General features: G+C 31.9%; 1 protein-coding gene across 1 annotated transcript; it reads right to left on the reverse strand.

The window, feature by feature from the left end:
* Nucleotides 1-14,105: 14,105 nt before the first annotated feature.
* LOC114323418 (uncharacterized) lies at nucleotides 14,106-15,965 on the reverse strand. The gene is made up of 2 exons (XM_028271017.2): nucleotides 14,258-15,965; nucleotides 14,106-14,116 (listed from the first exon to the last, which is right to left on the reverse strand). Exons 1-2 carry the CDS (start codon nucleotides 15,963-15,965, stop codon nucleotides 14,106-14,108), a joined length of 1,719 nt encoding a protein of 572 aa, XP_028126818.2.
* Nucleotides 15,966-19,546: the final 3,581 nt, after the last annotated feature.

Genomic DNA, 19,546 nt, shown 5'->3' on the forward strand with positions numbered 1-19,546 from the left:
AAGAGGCAAAATGCCTTATAAAGGTACATAGAAAGTTACTCTTTTTATTTTTGCCTAACTAGTTTAGCTAGTGTATATTCATCCATACTCTTTATTTTAGTTAATCAATCAAATTAACTTAACTAATTTTAATTTTTTTAAATATTATAAACAAAGATAAATGAATAAATAACCTTTTTATGACATGATACCTATCATATGTTAAGTTATTTTTAAAATGTATATAATGTATCATATGTATACATTATACATAAGTTATTTTTATGAATGTCTTTTTATGTCAACATATGTATACATATGTTGACATGGCATTTATAAATATTTTTAAAAATGTATATAATTAAATTATTTTAAAATATATATTAAATTATTTTTTAAAAAAATATTTTCAAACGATCATATTTTCAAATGGTAATACACAAATATAAAATTAAATCAATTGGATGCAATATACAATACAAAACTAACTAAAAGAAGAGTACTTGATTAGATGGAGGATGCAATTTTAGCGAGAAATCATTTTGCCTCTCAATGAAGGCTTGCTAGTTGTGGAGAGCCAAAATTAAAATAGACATTGCCTCTTTTGATACAGAGCCCCTTGGAGGAAGAAAAAATCAATTACACTAGCAAAAATGCCTCAGAATGCTCTATTACCCCCTCCCTTAAAAGATACTCTAACTAGCTGAGTCACAGCTCTGTGGAAAGCTGTGGTTTGTTCAAGGTATAGTAGGAATGAAGGAGGTTGGGTTCCAGCTTTGAGCCTCTCAAGTGGGATATCCACAGTATGGCTGGACATTGTGAAACTTCTCTCAGTAAACCAACAATTGGGTGAGTTCTATGGTGATCATTTTAGAATTAAGGTTGGAAATGAAGGGAGAATCATGTTCTGGCATGATACATGGCTCAACAATAGAGACCTGTAGGTTCAATTCCCTAGACTATATAGTTTATCCAATGAGAAAGAGGAGACCCTTCAGCAAATCAGTGCCAAGAAGAGTAACTTGGGGCTGTGGCAGTTTAGCTTTAGAAGACAGTTATTTGTTTGGGAAGCTGAGGAGCTGCAGAGATTGATGGGCCTGTTGGAAACATCTACATTGGTTAGCTCTGATTGTGTTGATTCTTGTTCTTGGCTAGCAAATAGTTCAAGTCAGTTTTCAGTATCTTCTGTGAGAAGATGATGGGATGTTGCAATAGGGACTGGCCAGGTTGTGTCTAAAGGGGTATGGGTTGGTTTAGCTCCGCCAAAAGTGCAGTTCTTTTGTTGGTTGACTTGGAGAGGCAAAGTTAAGACTTCAACCTTTCTTTAGAGGATTGGAGTGCTACATGCATCAGCAAATAATATGTGTGTGTTTTGCCAAGCTGAGGTGGAATCCTTGAATCATGTGCTCCTGTTTTGTCCACCGATTTGGAAGTGTTGGTCTCAAATGGTAAGATGGAGTGATCAGGTTTGGGCAATCCCTGGATCAGTTCAGGGCCTTCTGCAGTGGTGGTTTGCTGGTAAGAGTAAACACTGGGTTTCTAGATTATGGGAGGTAGTCCCATCTGTTATGTTATGGTCTGTATGGAGATTGCAAAATGAATGTATTTTCAAAGGGGCACAACCTATTTTTGATGAATTTTGTGATAAAATGAACGTGCAGATTGCTATGTGGGTAAAATAGAGTTTGGAGGTTGATTATTTAGTTGATGATATTGTTTTCAATTTCAATCAGATCAAGTTATCTGCATCAGGCCCTCTGTAATTCTGCTTCAGGTCCTCTGCTTCAGGGTGTTTGATTCAGCTGTTTCAATGAGTGTTATTGGCTGCTTCAACGGTCTGGCCTGTTTTGTTGGTGGGTCTGTTTATCAGTGGCATGGAAACAGAGTTCTGTTTGGTGTTGCAAGTGTTTTCCTCAGAGTTGTTTTGTTGATTGATCAGAGTGTTGTTTAATCTGAGTGTTGTTTCTGATGTTCCAGATTTTGGTGTGAGCTTGCCACTCATCTGTTTCTGATGTTCCTTAGTATGTTGCCACTCAGCTGTTATGCTGTTATGCTTAGAATCTTGGGGTAAGCTTGCTCAGATTTTGTTGCTATTTTGATGCTCAGATTTTGGTGCTCATTTGCTCAGTTGTTCTTTTGTTTTTTTATCTTTGCTTCTTTGCCTTTGTTTTGCATTGTTTGTTGGTTTTTAAACAACTAGGAGGTTGGAGCTTCTTCTAGCTCCAAACTCCTCTTTATTGATGTAATTCGGTTGTTTTTCATCAATAAAGTTTTCTTTGCCGATCAAAAAAAAAAAAAAAAATTTGAAATCGCAAACAACTTAGTTTATTTATAACCCTATTAGAAGCCCTTCACCGAGATTATCTCAATGACAAAAGTGGCATAATACAACTAGCATGCGAGTTTCATAACAACTCGGGGGATTGAGAAAAGGTAAATATCCTACAACTTATTTTTAAAAATGTACAAGGTTTCATTTGGAAAAATTAAAAAAAAAAGTTTATTTTTGTCTTTTCTGATTTTTTTTTTAAACTTTTAGTATTTTTATATTTTTTACATTTTTGGTTTCGTCCCAACTAAAAGATTCTAAAAATAAAAAGCAATAATAATTTTAGAAAAATTTAACTAAAAATGAAAAATAAATTTTAAAATACTTACAAAAATTAGCTTATTTTTTTCTTTTCTAAACTTTTAAAAAAAAAATTAAAAAAATATTTTAAAAATTGTCTAGTCAAGACGAATCTAAAAAATAAAATCATTTAATCTAATTTTTAAAAAAGTCAAATTAAAAAAAAAAATCAACCCCCAAAAGAAAAAGTATATGCCTATACATATAATAAATTGATGTGGGATGCAATAATAAAACATTGTAATTTGAGATAAAAGTTTAGTATAACTCAACTGCCAAATCAATTTCTAAAATATAAAAAAGTTATATCACATTACTCTTGAGAAAGTAAGTAGGGACGGAACCATAAATTATATTTAGGGGGCCAAGGCATGTGTGTAAATTTAAATTTAGGGCAAATTACATATACACCCCTCCAGGTTTGGTTAAATTACAGATATCCCCTTGAGGTTTCGGAAATTACATCCCGCCCCCTGAGGTTTGTATTTTCATAACAATTTACCCTCTGAGGTTTATATTTCATAACAAATTACCCCCTAATTTCTTATGCAAATATAGCATTCAGGGGGGAATTCGTAATTTCTCAAACCTCAGGGGGGTATCTGTAATTTTGTCAAACCTGGAGGGGTGTATATGTAATTTGCCCTTTAATTTAGTATTGGTACATCCCTATAAGAAGATAATATTTTACATAAGAGTGAACAAAGTAATTTATGAAAAGAAAATAAGTAATTTCTGAAGTTTTGATCTAATAATGAAGTTATTTTGTTGGTTGATAATATTAAAGTAAATAAAAAAGTATACATGCCTTTTATTTAATATAAAAAACAAAATAATGTGACATGCACATCTTTTATAAATAACAATGCCACTTATACAAAAAAATTAACCAAAAAATACTCAAAATAATAGTACTAGTACATCTGTACTAAAATCATAGTTGATGTTTGGCAATTGACTTTTTTTAGTTGGATTTTTGGCTATTTTTTAGTTTGAAATTAAAAGTTTGTTTGGTTTGACCATTTTTGGTTTTTATGACTTTTGCGAGAAAAAAAATAAAATAATTATAGTTTGAATGTGATATTTTGGGCTATTTTGGAAAGATGATTAAAAGTCATCTTTCAGTTTTTAACCCATTTTTGGTCACATTATCTATCATAGGGAGATTTACTAATAAATTCCAAAATTTGAACTTATGAACCAGTTGGTCCCATTTTTATTCTACTAAACCGTTTAGTCCCATTCAATTGTGAGGGACGTAATTACCCTCATTTAACCATTATTGATGCTGCTGTTAGGGGAAAATTGGGTGTGGTGCATGTGTGTCTCACGTGCATAATTAGTGAATGGATGTGTGGTGTGTTGCAGGTGATACATTGTGAGGGTGTCACAGAATGGCAAAGCGCTGTAAAGGGTTTTTGTTTTTGGCTGGGTTGGTGTGTTTGGAGGTTTACACAGGCAGACACACACACATTCACAACACACACTCAAGACCGAGATGCATACACATTGATAGATTTGGACACACACCCAAGGGACCATTGACACACACACGGTTGAGGGAGGGAGAGGATTACACCCAGCAGCCTCAGCATCTCAACATCTCTATACTCACACAAGCAGATCGAACACATCGAATCGTTGATTCCACCGTCTCGATCCTTCGAGAATGGAAACCTAGGGTACGAATTGATGACCGCTTGATCGAGCCCTACGACGACGTTATTGTTGTCTTCGTTGTCGTTTTCAACAACGAAGATTATGCGGGGGAGGATGATGCCATTGTCGGAAGAAGTTGTGGTGGTGGTGGTGGAGCTAGGGTTAAGGTTTTGGCGGCGGCGGCGATGGCGGAGGCAGACGTAAGAGACGAGGAGGAGGGTGGAGAGGAGGACAAGGAAACCGAGGGTGATGGCGATGGCGTAGCCGAGGCCGAGGCTGGTTAGGTAGTTGGTTGTGGAGTGGGGGGGGAGGTGGTGGTGGTGCTCGCCGGGAACGGCGGCGGTAGTGGGCACACACACACAGCACACACCAAACCTAGCTCTCTCTTCTCTCTCTAAGACACACACACTGTTGGCTTCAACACACCCCACACACACACACACAATGATACACACACAGAGCACACAACGCACATAGTACACACGGAATAAGCAACGTTTCCAAAAAAAGAACTGATCCAGCAAAACAGTCCCACATTAAACCAAGGGCACTCTCGTCCACACAGTTAAACAAAAATGGAAAAAAAAAAAAAAAACAAAAAGGACCAAATCAACCCACCAGCAGGACTATTTGGTATAATAGAATAAAAGTGGGACTATTTGGTATAACAGTTTGTAAAGTAGGATTTATTGGTAAATAATCCTATTTTTTATACGTTTTCAAAAAAAACTAAAAAGTCCGGTTTTAACTATCTTCCCAAAACAATCATTTGTTTTATTTGCTTATTTAGTCTATTTTATCTTTTGTGCTTATTTAGGCAAAAACCATTGCCAAACAACCAACTTAATTTTACACCATCCACTTCATTTTTGAAATCAACTTTCAAAATAAACTTTCATGGTTAGTAACATTTTTCATAAATAAATTGATTAGATTATATTGATGCTACTAAGTAACATGTGAAATAGTTGGAGAACATCTTATCATATATTATGAAAAATTAATTAAATAAAGATATAGAAAAAGTATTTTTAAAAAATAGGAACAATCCCATTACATATTTTACAAATATCATAAATATAGAGGTACAAACGTAATTTTTCTTACTCCGCTACTAAAAATAAGCATGGACTGTTATCATCAATATTTAATTTTTCTTTATCAATTTACAAGAAGTTATTTACAAAAATTTAAAAAGAATTACATTTAGGGACACTTTTTCATAAATCCCTTTTTACGTACTTATGTTCTATTTAGTTCATATTATTTTCTTATATTCCAATAAGTTCTATGAGTAGCATAGTTATCAAAATACCCCTAATAATATTCATATTTATAGTGTGAATGTTCTATGATGTGAATATTCACACCGTCAATGTGAATATTCACATTGTAAAATATAAATGTTCACATCAGTAAATTACTTACCGTTCAAAAAATATTTATAAGGGTACAAATGTCCATAAAATACTTTAAATATAAGAATTAAGATTTAGTAGATCAAATGTTCAAGAAATAAAACTTATTGAAATACAAGAATATCTTATGGACTAATTAAAATATAAACACTTAAAAATTTTTTTTTTAATAAATCTCCCTTATATCTAAATAATATTAAACACAAATATTTAAGTTTATCCCATTTCATATATACTATGTATTGCATAGGGAACACTATTATGTCACCAACCCAATTCATGTTTATTGTCTTTTAACCAAAGTCATTTATTAATATATGATTTTTTATATTAGTGTGTTACAGAGATGTGCAATTTTGATTGGCCACAACCACGTGGTTTTGCTTCTACAGACCAATAAGATTCGATGTTACCTTAAATCAGCATTAAGGCCTAGGGTTGAGGAAGCCTTGTAAACTAGAGGATTAAAATAATTTAAGTTTCATGCCTCCAACTAAGAGATTGGCCAAGTGTCAATCATCAAGAAATCATATGCATCCATTGACCAACAAGAAACCTTACTCCTCAAATATTTTAAAAAAAATAAAAATAAACTTACCTCATAACCCTATGTCCTAATTTCAATCTTTAAAACCAAAATATTAAAAAAAAAAAAAAACTAAAACTAGAAAACTTCCTTTGGTCATAACCCTTTTAAGATAGTTCTTTGCAGTTGAGCATTTAATTATAACATTAACAAATATATATATATATATATACTAGCGGTAACTCGTGCGATGCACGGAAAAATAGACTATATATATTTTGTGTAAATAATAAATCATCTTAATCTTAAATTATATCTTAATAGCGACAAGTCGTAATATTAAGCCATCTAGGTAGATGTTAACAATAATTAACGTACAAAATTTTACAATAAAATTTGATATGCATAAGAAATTATTAATTATAAAAATTGTTGAGAATAATAGTATTACAATTACTTGATAACATAAATAACTTGTATCAAACTAAACAAAACATTAAAAGAGAGAAATTCTATAAGCTCAGAAAAATTATCATAAATTTACTTGGACTTTTAAATCAATGATGTATATTATTATTGTGGGATCAAATTATGAATAAATATCAACTTTTAATTATAATTTATAAGTAGTTTTTAAAAGATTTTAATCTAAGTTTGTTGCCTTGCTTATAAAAAGAACTTCTCAAACAAATCATTGATTGATTATATTAGCAACTCTCTATCTTTGATTTCCTCTATTAATGACACACTCATATCATATCAAAATATAAATCATTCTCCATAGTTTGAATAATATTTGCATAGTTTCTACGTCATTTTAAAAAAATTAATCAAGATAAGAATGTCATAGGATTATAAAAATTATATAAGAGAATAGTTTTAATCCATTTTATTTATAAAAAAATGATAAAAAATTATTTGAATTGTACTTGAAAAAATATAACAAATGATAGCTTTAATCATTATATACCAAAAAAAAAAAATTATATCAGTTACTCAACGAAAAAATGGTCAAATACAAATAGAGTCATGAACATTGAATTAAATCATATGGGCTCTAAATTGATAGTATAATCTAGCAAATCAACTAATAATAACATAGAGATATTGATAAATATGTAGTACTTCCCTATCATCTTTGTATTATATTAATTAATTTCATATATTATATGAAAGTTTTATTCGTCTCGATCCTTCAATAAAATAAGGATCAAGAAAACAAATTTGATAAGAAATTGATTCTAAACTTAATTATTGAAAAAACAAAAATTTTAAAGAGAGAATTTGGAGATGGGATTGAAGAAATACTATAACGAATGGCAGCCTTATTAAAAAAAAAAAAAAAAAAAAAAAAAAAAAAAAAAAAAAAAAAAAACATAGCAATGATCTAATGCAAATTATTTTTAATAACTAATAGAAAGAATCTCAAATTATTACCTTCTATAAATATAGTGAAGAAAATTAATTTTGTGAGATTTTTGTGCTACCTTCTCCCATGTACTTTTATTATTTCATTATTAATACTATTCTCATTCAAAGCGATAATTTTTTATTTTATTTTATAATCTTTATCATTTGGTAGATAATAACGAATAATAAAAATTATCAAGAGAAGGTTAAGAATTTAATAGGAGATAAGAAGTTATAGATAAGAGCATTTCATAAGATAAAAAATTTAAAATAAAAAAAAGAATAATATATGATAGGAGAAAAAAAAAAGTAAATCAAAATAAAGATTTAGATATATATGTTTTTGATAGATATATAGATTAACAAAATCATATCTTTATCTAAATTTTATTATTTTAATTTTTTGAAAATCAATTATTTAATCTTTATCTTTATCTGTAGGCCATGAAATTAATCTTTATAAATTATTTATCAATTTTTATATGTTTATTTATCTATAAGTCATGAAATTATTTTTTAAAATAATTTTTAAAATTTTTATCTTTATCTATAGGTCATGAAATAAATTTTTATAAATTATTTATGAATTTTTATATGTTTATCTATAATGAAATTAATTAAAGTATGAAATGAGGGGGAAAAAAAGAGAGTAATTTTGTTTTTTTTTTAAAAAAAAAAATCAATTATTTATCTTTATCTTTATTTGTAAGCCATGAAATTAATTTTTATAAGTTATTTATCAACTTTTATTTGTTTATTTATGGGAAGAAATTTTAAATTATCTATAAGTTATCAAGTTAATTTTTTAAAATTAATTGTTTATTTTTTATCTTTATCTGTAGATTATAAAATTAATTTTCAGTTTTTATATGTTTATCTATATGGACAAATTTTGAAATTCAAATCTTTATCCATAAATAATGAAATTAATTTTAATTTTAATTAATCAAACAAATAAAAAATGAAGAAAAATAGAAAACATGAAAGGCAATCAAAAAAGATTGCCACGTAGGAAAGAGAGTGTTTTAAAATTATGAGAATTTAGGAATAAATATTTGAAGGCTTTTGACAAAACAACTACATTTAGTTATATATATAGTATAGATATATATAATGGTAGTTGGTGTAAATCAAATGTGTTTGTAATTTTCCTTTTGAATTTTGTGATAATTAGCATAATTACCCGTGATATGCACGGATATAAATAAATAATCAAAAATTAATTTTTAAAATTAAATAATAATCTAAAAAATTTATCTAGAATACTTAGTAAAAATAATTTAGAATCAATTTAATTTTACTCATTTTTATCACAGTTGCATATAAGAGAATTTTTTTTTTTAATTCTTATGTCATTAATTGTGCACTCTAAGTTCTTAATAATAAATACATGTCATAATTTAATTGGAAAAAATTAAAAAATAAATCACAAAAATTATATTTATGATAAAATATAAATACATTTCGTCTTATGAGTTTCGTAAATTTAATTTATCATATGATAGTGGTAAATTACATTTGTCAATATATTAATTTTTTCATATTTTGTAAAGTCTAAAAATTTGTCTAGCATGAAAATTATAATTTATCTTATGTTATAAGATTTACGTAAAAATGAATTAGAATTCACTTATGATATGAAATTTAAGCTTAACATTAGATTTCGCCAATTTGTTCTTCATCTAATCGTTAAAAATTATCTTTGTCTATTCCCAACTTATATGAATCATTTGACCTATCTATTTATTAAATTAGTAAATGAATATTTGCAAGTATTTTTTATAATAATTAAAAATTTTGAACTTAGTTTAAAAAAATTATATATTTATGTTTAAAACAATTAAATGAATAGTTATACATATTTATGGATGAAAATATTATCTAAGATAGAGTTACCCTAAATTGGAGGTCATATTATAGTCCTAATAAATTTAAATTTTATCATAACTTATCAATCCGTGACTGATAAAAGTAAATTTGAGGGGTTTTTAATATTGGATTAAATACTAAAAAGTAGTTAAGAAAATTTAGTTCAATCGATTTTTCTGCCAATAATTTTTTATTTAAGCCTAATCCTTAGAGAATCGTCTAGTTCATGTCCAATCCATGAGTTAGTAGACCCACCTATTTATTTAATTTTTAATTAGTAAATATAATTTTCAAAAAAATATAACAAAAATAGGAATTATGTACATATTTGTTTGGTATATTTATTAACAATTTTAAAATTAATTAAGAAATTATGTAATTATTCTTAAAATAATAAATTACACCTTATATTTTAACTCGTGTTATTTTTGTCATTTCAATTTTAATTTGCTCAATTTTGATTCTAAATTTATAATTTTGTCTCAATTTGGTCTAATTGTTATAATTGCTAGTGTTTTTTTTTTATTGAAAATACACACATGAATAGCATCTGTTATAATTTTATAAATAAAATTATAAATTTATTCAACTCAGTAAATTAATGTCAACCAACTCAATAACTACTTTATTTTAAAAACCTTAACCGACATTATCAATTGAACCAAATTGATACAAAATCTAAAATTAATGGTCAAAATCAAGCTAATTAAAAATGCAAAGATCAAATTGACATCAGAGACAAAATGCGATGACTATCGATATAATTTACCCTTCTCAAAATATGTCTAATATAGCAATATTAAGATTTATTTATATCTGAAAAATTATTTAGGACCAGATCAGGCTAAAACTGGAATAAAAAATCGATGGCTTATCAAAAATATTTAATAATTATAAATCCAAATTTGATCAATTTTTCATTTAATTTTTTCCATAATAGAATTAGGTTGTTTAATAATTATAATTTATAGTTTCAATTTTTCTTTGTATTTTTTTAAAAATATTGTAAAATTATATATAATTATAATTTCTTTTGGAACTTTCCTTTCAATCTCAAATTAATTATAACTTGAATTATATATAATTTATTTTTGACTTCTCATCTACAAAAACTAACAATGAACATAAATTATTTTTTGAACATTGTAAAAAATAAATAAAGAAATATATTATCAATAATAATAATAACAAAACATGTTTTTATTTATCATGTGACATCTCATCACTATATTGATAATAGAAATTAATAATAAAACTCATTACAATAATATAGTAATAATATATCAAATGATAAATAATATGTGATCACAATAATTTTTTATAGCTATGCAAAAGTTTCAAAATGATATATAAAAAAACAATATGATCCATATTCAATTTTTATATAGTAAAATTCACACTTAACCTCAATCACACATTCGTTTTCTAAATTAATTCGTCACCCAAACTATCTATTATTCTTTTAAATAATATTCACCTTTTTAAAACTTACCCAAACATACTCTGACCGAGCTCATCATCATCGTTGTTGGTGCTATGCTCACCACCTCCACTAACCACTATGTAACTCCGGTATAGTTTTTTATCTTTGCAAATTTAAAAAGACAATGTTGAGAAAATAAAAAGGTACTGTTAGAGTTTTAAAGAGTTGAAAATAAAAAATGAAAAAAATATGCGGTTTTAGTTTTTCTTATTCCATATATGGGTGATAATTTTTTTTTTTTTAAATCCATAAATTACGGAACATTGTTCATCATTTAAAATTTTATTTATTGATTGGTAAGTCAATTAAATGTTTTTAATTTTTTACAAATAAAAAAATTTGAAAATTTTGTTTAAGAAATTAAAAAAATGGCCAAATCATAAAGAACAATATTATAGACACCCCATTTTTGACGGCCCTTTAAGACTTGGATGTTCGTGCAGGTACATCTGATGGCGAGTCTGATTGCTCACCGATATGAATGGCAACGGGCCGGGACGAGGCCGGGGATCACACTCCCCGTCCTCGATCCCCGATGGTAGAAATTTCCCTGTCCCCGGTCCCGATCCCCGACGGGGAGCCTATCACCACCCCTGCCCCTATCTCCCAACGGGGATCGGGTTTTCCCGACCCCGATAATTCCCCGGCTAAAATTAAATAAATAAAAAAAAAACAACAACAACATAAACATCCAACAACAACAAATCTGAGCACACACTCATCAACAACAACAACATCATCAATAGATCATATATTCATGAAATGTAAAAAAATAAAAAATAAAAAATCTAACACATCATTTTCTTCATCTTTATTAGATTTGAGCTCAAATGGATGAGGCGATAGAAGCGACGGAATGGAGGGACGACAGCGATCGGAGGGAGGCAGAAAGATCGTCGTGAGGCAGATCGGGAGGGAGAGAGATCGGAGTGAGATCGAAAGGAGGGAGAAAGATCGGAATGAGATCGGAAGGAGGGAGAGAGATCGGCGTGAGGCAGATCGGAGGGAGGCAGTGATGGAGGTCGGGGTGAGGCAGTGAGGTCGGAAGGAGGTAGATCGGAGGGAGAGAGATCGGAAAGAGGGAGGGAGATCGGAGGGAGGCGAGGGTTTTAGAGAGAGAGAGAGAGAGAAGAGAGAGAGAGACTAAAACTGAGTCAGAATAATTGGTAATAGTGGTACATCTTCATTAGGAAACATATATATATATATATAGGGAGGGTTATAACTGTAATTTCCTATCGGGGTAAACGGGGACGGGGCTGGGGCCGGGGCGGGTCCGGGACTAGGGAAGGTATCATTGTCCCCGGCCCGAAAATGATCGGGGATTTATTTTTTAATACCATCCCCTGCTCGCGGAGAGTTTTTTTCAGGAAAAAACCGTTCCATTCGGGGTCGGGGGGTCCGGTCCCCGTCGGGCCGGTTTCAAATTGCCATCCCTACTCACCAAACGCTCGAAGTCCGCAGCAGAACGTCACATGTTTGAGTTTTCCAAACCCTACATCCTTCTTGCTTCATTTTTGGACCATTCTTAGGTCTTTTCAGCATGAGGATGTTGATGGCCTGCCGGCTATTGATGTGCTTGCCGGCCATCAATGAAGCCTTTCCGGCCATCAGTGTTTCCAGTAGATATTTTATGATATTTTGTGCCAGCTGTATGCACAGGTTCATGCATCTTCTAACACGTGTGTGGGTGGATCTTTGTGAAGGGAATTTGCATCTTCTATATATATGATCCCTCTTTTGCATGTGAGGGGGTTAGAAAATTTGAAGACAAAAAAATTCTCTCTCTCTCTCTCTAGATTTCTCTCTCTCTCTCTTGTTATTTTGTGCTTTAAAGTCTAGTTTCTCTACACTTTTGCACATGAACCCTTGATCAAACTTGACTACCTCGGAGTTGAGCTAGGTTTTAAAAATCAGACCGGTGAGTAAACTGAAAAAATAATCGGGTGGACGGGCAATTGAACTGGATCGAACCGTGCCGTCATAATTATGTCATAAATAATTTTTTAAAAAATATAAATTAACAATATAAATATTCAATATTCATTTTTTTAAAAAAAAAAATTCTTAAATATTTTTAGTGATGTTTTCCTATATTTAAAAAAAAATTCCTAAATACAAGCCATAACACTTGACATACTAACAACAAATAAAATTAAAGATGAAAATTTAGCTGTTAAAAACAACAATCATAATAATAAAAATTATGAAAGCATTCAACTAAAGTAATCCATAAAACATAAGTTAACAAAAAGACAAAAGTAAGTCCAAAGTGTACCGACATAAAACATAAATCTCAAGTAACAAATGTAAAAAGATGTTTACAACATGACATCATTCTTAAAAATAAAAATAAAAATCAACACAACACAACACAACATCACAAACAATCTTTGATTTTTGCCTAAATCTCCTAGGGACGATAATTTAGCCAATCATCATCATCATTCTCATTCGCATTTGCACTAGAGCTCGGGTTGTTTGATCTATTACCAATGTTCACGTCACTAAAAGATCCCAAGTCGATATCATCTCCAAGAAGTTCTACCTCCATATCATCCTCAACATCATCTACAATAGTTAAAATAAAATCATTAAGCTATAATTTTGATTATGATAGATAAAAAAGATTGTTGCATAATGATGAAACATTATTTTCTAACCATCTTGTAGACCATGACATTGCCTCTTATATCGTGGAGGCTCATCTTCTTCATAAAGCATTTTTTCGAGCTCATCATAATCAAGCAATGGAGGCTCCTCTTGTTCTAGTCTTTTTTCTTCAATAATCCAAAACTCGGTTTTGTCAATGCTTTCAATGTCAATGGGGTCATAATTCCTTGTTTTGTAATACCTCCTATATTGATTCAATTGTAAGACTAAATAAATGAATAAAACAAAGAATCCATTAGTTACTATATGAGAAGGATTAATTTACCTATTCTTCAATCGCAAGTTGTAATGAACATACACAAGATCATTAAGCCTATGATGTTCTAGTCTATTTCTCTTCCTTGTATGTATGCGTTCAAAAACGCTCAAATTCCTTTCACACCCAGAAGAGCTGCTAGTTTGACTAAGAATTCGAATGGCCAACTTTTGCAAATTTGGAGCACTATGTCCAAACATCTTCTACCATTCATCTTATTATCAAGAAAGAAAGAAAAATATTATAAAGAATAAAAAATAAAAAGAAACAAGAAATAGATAAATGAGATAAAATATTCTAATCAAAATCAAATAATAATGATAATTACTATTAAAAAAAAAAGAAGAGCGATTACCAGGTTGTGTTTTCTTAGATATAGTAAAGTTAAGCTCTTTTCCAAAACTATCTTGTCGATCTCGAAACAATCTAAGTTCATTCATGAGCTTAGTTTTACTTGATGTGGCTTTAGTTTCAATTACATCAAGTACACTATTCATAGCCTCTGGCTTTTTGCAAAATGAAGCTTTATCATATTGAAAAGCTGGGTTCAACCAATAAGCTGCTGCATGTATATTCTTCCGCAATTGATTATCCCAACGAGTTTTAATGATTGTTGTGTAAGGCCTATACAACCTCTTATTTCTCTTGAAAATATCTGTAATACCTTTGATTGCCCTATACATGCCTTCATAAACATATCCCATGGACGGTTTCTCATCTCCATCAACAATACGCAAAAGACGCATAAATGGCTTAACAATCTTAACAATGATAAAGCAATCCTTCCAAAATAGTTTATCTAAAATGATATCAATGGCATTTTTTCCTTTATTCTCTTTTGCAAACCTTGAACTTGCAAACTCCTTACTTGTCACCAAAGCTTGCAAATCATGCATATGCTCATGAATGCTATGCAATGCAAGGAAAGTAGTGGCAAAGCGTGTTGCTCCTGGGTGCACAATTTCAGTCCAACTCTTCTTTTTTCTCAACCAAGCTAACAACCATGATCGGTTATATATGTACTTTGTCACCGTTGATGTCTTAATAGCAAGCTCATGCACATGATTCATCTTGGAAATTTCACTTAAGATTAAGTTCAAGCAATGAGCTGAACATGGAGACCAATTTATAGATTTGTAAGTTGCATTTGCAAGTCCTCCAACAGCTTTATAATTTTCTCCATTATCTGTCACCATATGAACAACATTCGACACTCTGACCCACTCAATAACCTTTAGAAACAATTTAGAAAGAAGAGTAGCATCTTTGACAGCATTAGAGGCATCAATTGATGCAATTCCCATAGGGCTATACACAAGAAAATTTATTAGATTTCTTTGTCTACCATCAATCCAACCATCACCCATAATAGTACATCCACACGTAGCCCACAAACTCTTCAAAGTGTCAATATACAATTGAAGCTCTTTTTTTGAGTCTCTCAATAAAGGAACTCGAAGTTGATGGTAAGTAGGGACCTTATATCTTGGACCAATAGCAATTGTGGCATCAAACATGGGCTGAAAATAAATGGAGTTCACAGCATTAATTGGAATACAAGTATCATAAAAGAATTTGCCAACAATCATATGTGCTCTATGTATGGCTTCTTTAGTTTGGAGGGCACTTTTGATAGTTGGTTGTGAACCTGGAGTGGTCCTTGCTGCAAAATAATCACCGATTTTTGTTGGTTCATGTTTCTTTCCCTTCCCTTTATGTGTCATTGGTGCTCTACTCTTATTCCCACTTCCAGCTCCTTCATTGATTGAAATGCCCTTATTGTTCCGAGGAATAGTTTCCACAACCTCATCAGCCTTATCATCAACATTAACGTAAACATCATCACCCTCAAATTGAAAACCACCTGGACCATAAGGATTTAATTCATCATAATTTTCTGCACTTTGCTTCTTCTTTTCATCAAATGCTTTCAAAGACTCATGCATTTGATACTGAATATATGGGGGAACTTTTTTACATGGCCCAACCTCACCCGACTTCTTTGCAAGATGTTGCTTCATTCTATTAATCCCTCCACCTTTAATAGTTTTTCCACAATACATACATGAGTAAGTCTTCTTCCCATTGACATCTCGTCCCTCGATAACATGTGCCCATGCAATATCAGATTTTCCCCTTGTGGCTTGGGTGGAATTAGCTATTGAATTTTGGCCAGATGATATCCCTCATAACTACCAGGTAGAATAAGAACAAATGAAAAAAAGAAAAATGAAAAAAAAATACTCCTATTCAAATTAAAATTCCAGAAAGTAAGATTCATTACAATACAACACAATAATCATAATAAAAAAAATACTCCTATTCTGGCCAGAGACTCAATTATTAAAATAAAAAAAAAATCAAATTCAATACAATACAATAATTAAATTAAGCGTAGTTGAAAATTTGAAAGTTAATTTTCTTCTAATTATTAGATGCATGTAGTAAAATAGGTCATAAGAAAATGAAAATAATCATAATTATTCATGGCTATGCAAAACAAGAAAAAGGAAATCAAACAATTAATATAGTATATCATGTGACAAAATTTTTCAATCTATGTATAGCAACAACAACAGCAGCAGGACAATTAATTTTTCATTGTATCAATCTACACCAACAATTAATTTAGTGCATATAATCTAAACAACAGGGGTTGGAGGAGTTGAGTTAATTATTTGGTGTACAAGAGAGAATAGTCAGGAATAATTCCCATTCTACCAAATAAAGGTGAACCACAAATTTAGCTTAACATCACAGTGTGCATCGTGTTTTCACACTGGTAGGACACAAGTTATTTGTAATTAATGATTTATTTTATTATTATTATTTTTTATCAAAAGTTGATTTTTCCTTCTTCCTTTCATAGGAAACTGAAAGTTCAAAACAAGAAGTACATCAAATCAAATAGATCCAAACAAGAAGAACACAGGATTTTTTTTTATTATTTTTATTTTCTATGAAGGAAAACACAAAATAGATCCTTCCTTCAAGTAGACCCAAAATTTCTAAAAAACAAAAAAGAGATCAAAGATCCATCAAAATAATACCTGCAGGCTGGAGGCTGAGATTCTTTGGCAACAGTGGTGTGCGAATCTGTGTAAAGTTGAGAACTTGATTCATTAATGGCGAAAAAAAAAAACAGAGAGACAGATCGGCTGCTTTTAAAAGAGGAAGAGAGACCTATGTGAAGAAGTGAAGAAAGCCCTAGATGGTGTAGACACCCCATTTTTGACCGTCCTCAAGACTTGGACGTCACCGTTTGAACACTCGGTGATTACTCGTGTTTGTGTTCGTTTGGAGTTCCCGGAGGTCTCGGCTCGCGCGCCTTGCCTCAGGATCTCCGAACTTGACTGTTTAGTGTCTGGTTTTACACCAAACACTTGTGTTTTGCCTTGGAGAGGCAGGGTAGGGCTTGTAGACCATCCCCACCCACCACCGCCAGTGGCTAGAGGCCACCGGCTGGTTTTTGCTTCCATCGGCACTTTTTATTGCCGGCCGGCACTTTTTGTTACCGGTCAGCACTATTTAGTGCCGGTCGGCACTACTTTTGGCCAAGATGGCATTTTTGGCCGGCCGACTACTGTGCATCTGCTTTTGCAGATATTTTAAGACAGCTGTCTTGCTTTTTTCTCCCCTCCATACACGTGTATGGAGGGATCTCCCTCTTATGAAGCTTGTCTTGTAAGCTTTACAAGACAAGAAGTTCCATAAAGGGAGGGGCTGGTCTCTTGGCTTAAGGTTAGAGACTTTAGATATTTTGAGAGCTTAGACAGCCATTGTTAAGCTCTGATTTTAGGGTTAGGGTTAGATACACCTCCTATCTCTCTTTCCCTCTCTTTTAGTGCTCTAGGTGTTTTGTGTCTTACTATTACACACAAACACCTAGTGTTTCACCTTTGTCTAGTTATTGAGGTTCTAAGGGACTGATCTTAGTATTTTGGTGTTGGATTCAAGCCAAGGAAGGCCATTGGAGCATCATTGTTGAAAAAGGCTTCAAGGGTAAGAATCTCACCCCTTTATTCCCCATTTTTGCACTTTATTTCTACCTATCTTAAATTCGTTTTTGAGCTTGGTGTATAATACAAAAAAGTTCTATTTTTAGACCCTCTTGATTGTTTATTGAGGGTGTTTTGTGATTTGAGGGTATTTGACCCCTCTTAGGCCTTGAAAGGCCTTATTTTGTGCTATTTTGTGCTAGTTTCGGGACTTTGGTGTTTGGGCCTCTTCACCACTGAAATCTTGAGGGATTTCAGTGGTGGAGATGGTGCCTTGAAGTCTCTAAAGGGAGAGGGCCACCCCCTCTCCTTGTTGTCCTTGAAAAGGGCATATTTTGGCCTCTAAAGGGAGCCTATGTTTGAGTGTGTGTTGAGCATGTATAGGCTGTTTTTCATGCTTATATATCCATAATATAACATGATTTTAAATTGGTTTTGGTACTCCATGCATGCTTAGCATAGTTTCCATGTAATGCCTTGTGATCCCTTAACATGCCTTAGGTTGTGTGCCTTTGTTTCTAGCATGTTTTAGGCTTACATTTGTGAAGATTTTGTGCTTATCTTGACATGTTTTAGGTCTGTCTATAAGTGTTTGGGTTGATTTTGGCATGCATCATATAGCCTCTTTGCATTTTGGCTTGTTGGCCTTAGGTATGTGCATGCATAGCATGACATCTTTACATTGATTTGGTGATTTGGGGTCACCTTACATGTTATTTCAGTCCCATTTTCATGCTTGCGTGACTGCCTTGCATGCCTCTTTAATGCTTTGGAAGCATGTGTTGCATGCTCCATGTTTTGACCATCGTGCATGCCTCTAAATCTGAGCCACTTAGATGCCATCTAAGTAGTCCTTTAGCTTTGTTTTAACATGCTAAAAACCTGTTTTTAGTTGCTTAATGCATGCCATGTTTGTTGTGATAAATGTGCTTCAAAGCTTCATGACTTGCCTCAAGTACTTGGACCATGCTTGCATGCATTTGCTTGTCTTGTTTAACATGATTTGGCATCATTTTATGACATGATTTTCAATGCTTATGTTGCATGCTAATTAGTCCATGATTCCCCCTTTCAAGTGTGTTTGAAAGTTGTTCAATTTGTGCCTAAGTGTCGGCCTTTCAACACATGTATGTGTGTATGTGTATTCGGTCCCTCATTATAACACTTTGGCCCTTGTTTTAGGCCTTATTGGAGCTGCCTAAACCATGCCTAAGTCCATCTTTTTATTGGTTTGCATGCCCCTATGTTTGCTTGTATGCTTGCATAAGTTTGTTGCCATGCCATGTTGCATCCTTAGCTTGCATGCCTAGGTTGCATTGCATCTTGCATGCATGCCTTGTTCCTTGACTTAGTGATAGGAATTGGGCCTTGTTTGGTTGATTGGTTTGCATTTCATTTGACATGAAAATTGCATAATTGATTCCTTGGGCAATCATGCATGGAAATGCGTGATTGGTAGTCCGAGAATCGAGGCACATGTCCTTTTGAGGCACAAACGTAATAAGGGGCATGAGTGGTGCATACATGCTTTGAATTGTGTTGCCATGCTTTGCCTTGCCCTCTGTTGCTGTGAGTTGCAGGTTCTGCAGGCTTTATTTGCCGACCGGCAGTGTAAAGTGCCGACTGGCAATAATTTATCTGCCGAC

Source organism: Camellia sinensis, chromosome 2 (assembly GCF_055761805.1).
Source record: "Camellia sinensis isolate YWXY chromosome 2, ASM5576180v1, whole genome shotgun sequence".
NCBI classification, from domain to species: domain Eukaryota; kingdom Viridiplantae; phylum Streptophyta; class Magnoliopsida; order Ericales; family Theaceae; genus Camellia; species Camellia sinensis.

What these genes read in the sequence shown, in the direction of transcription:
- LOC114323418 (XM_028271017.2), bottom strand. Translation starts at nt 15,965, where the DNA reads ATGTATTGTGGAAAAACTATTAAAGGTGGAGGGATTAATAGAATGAAG.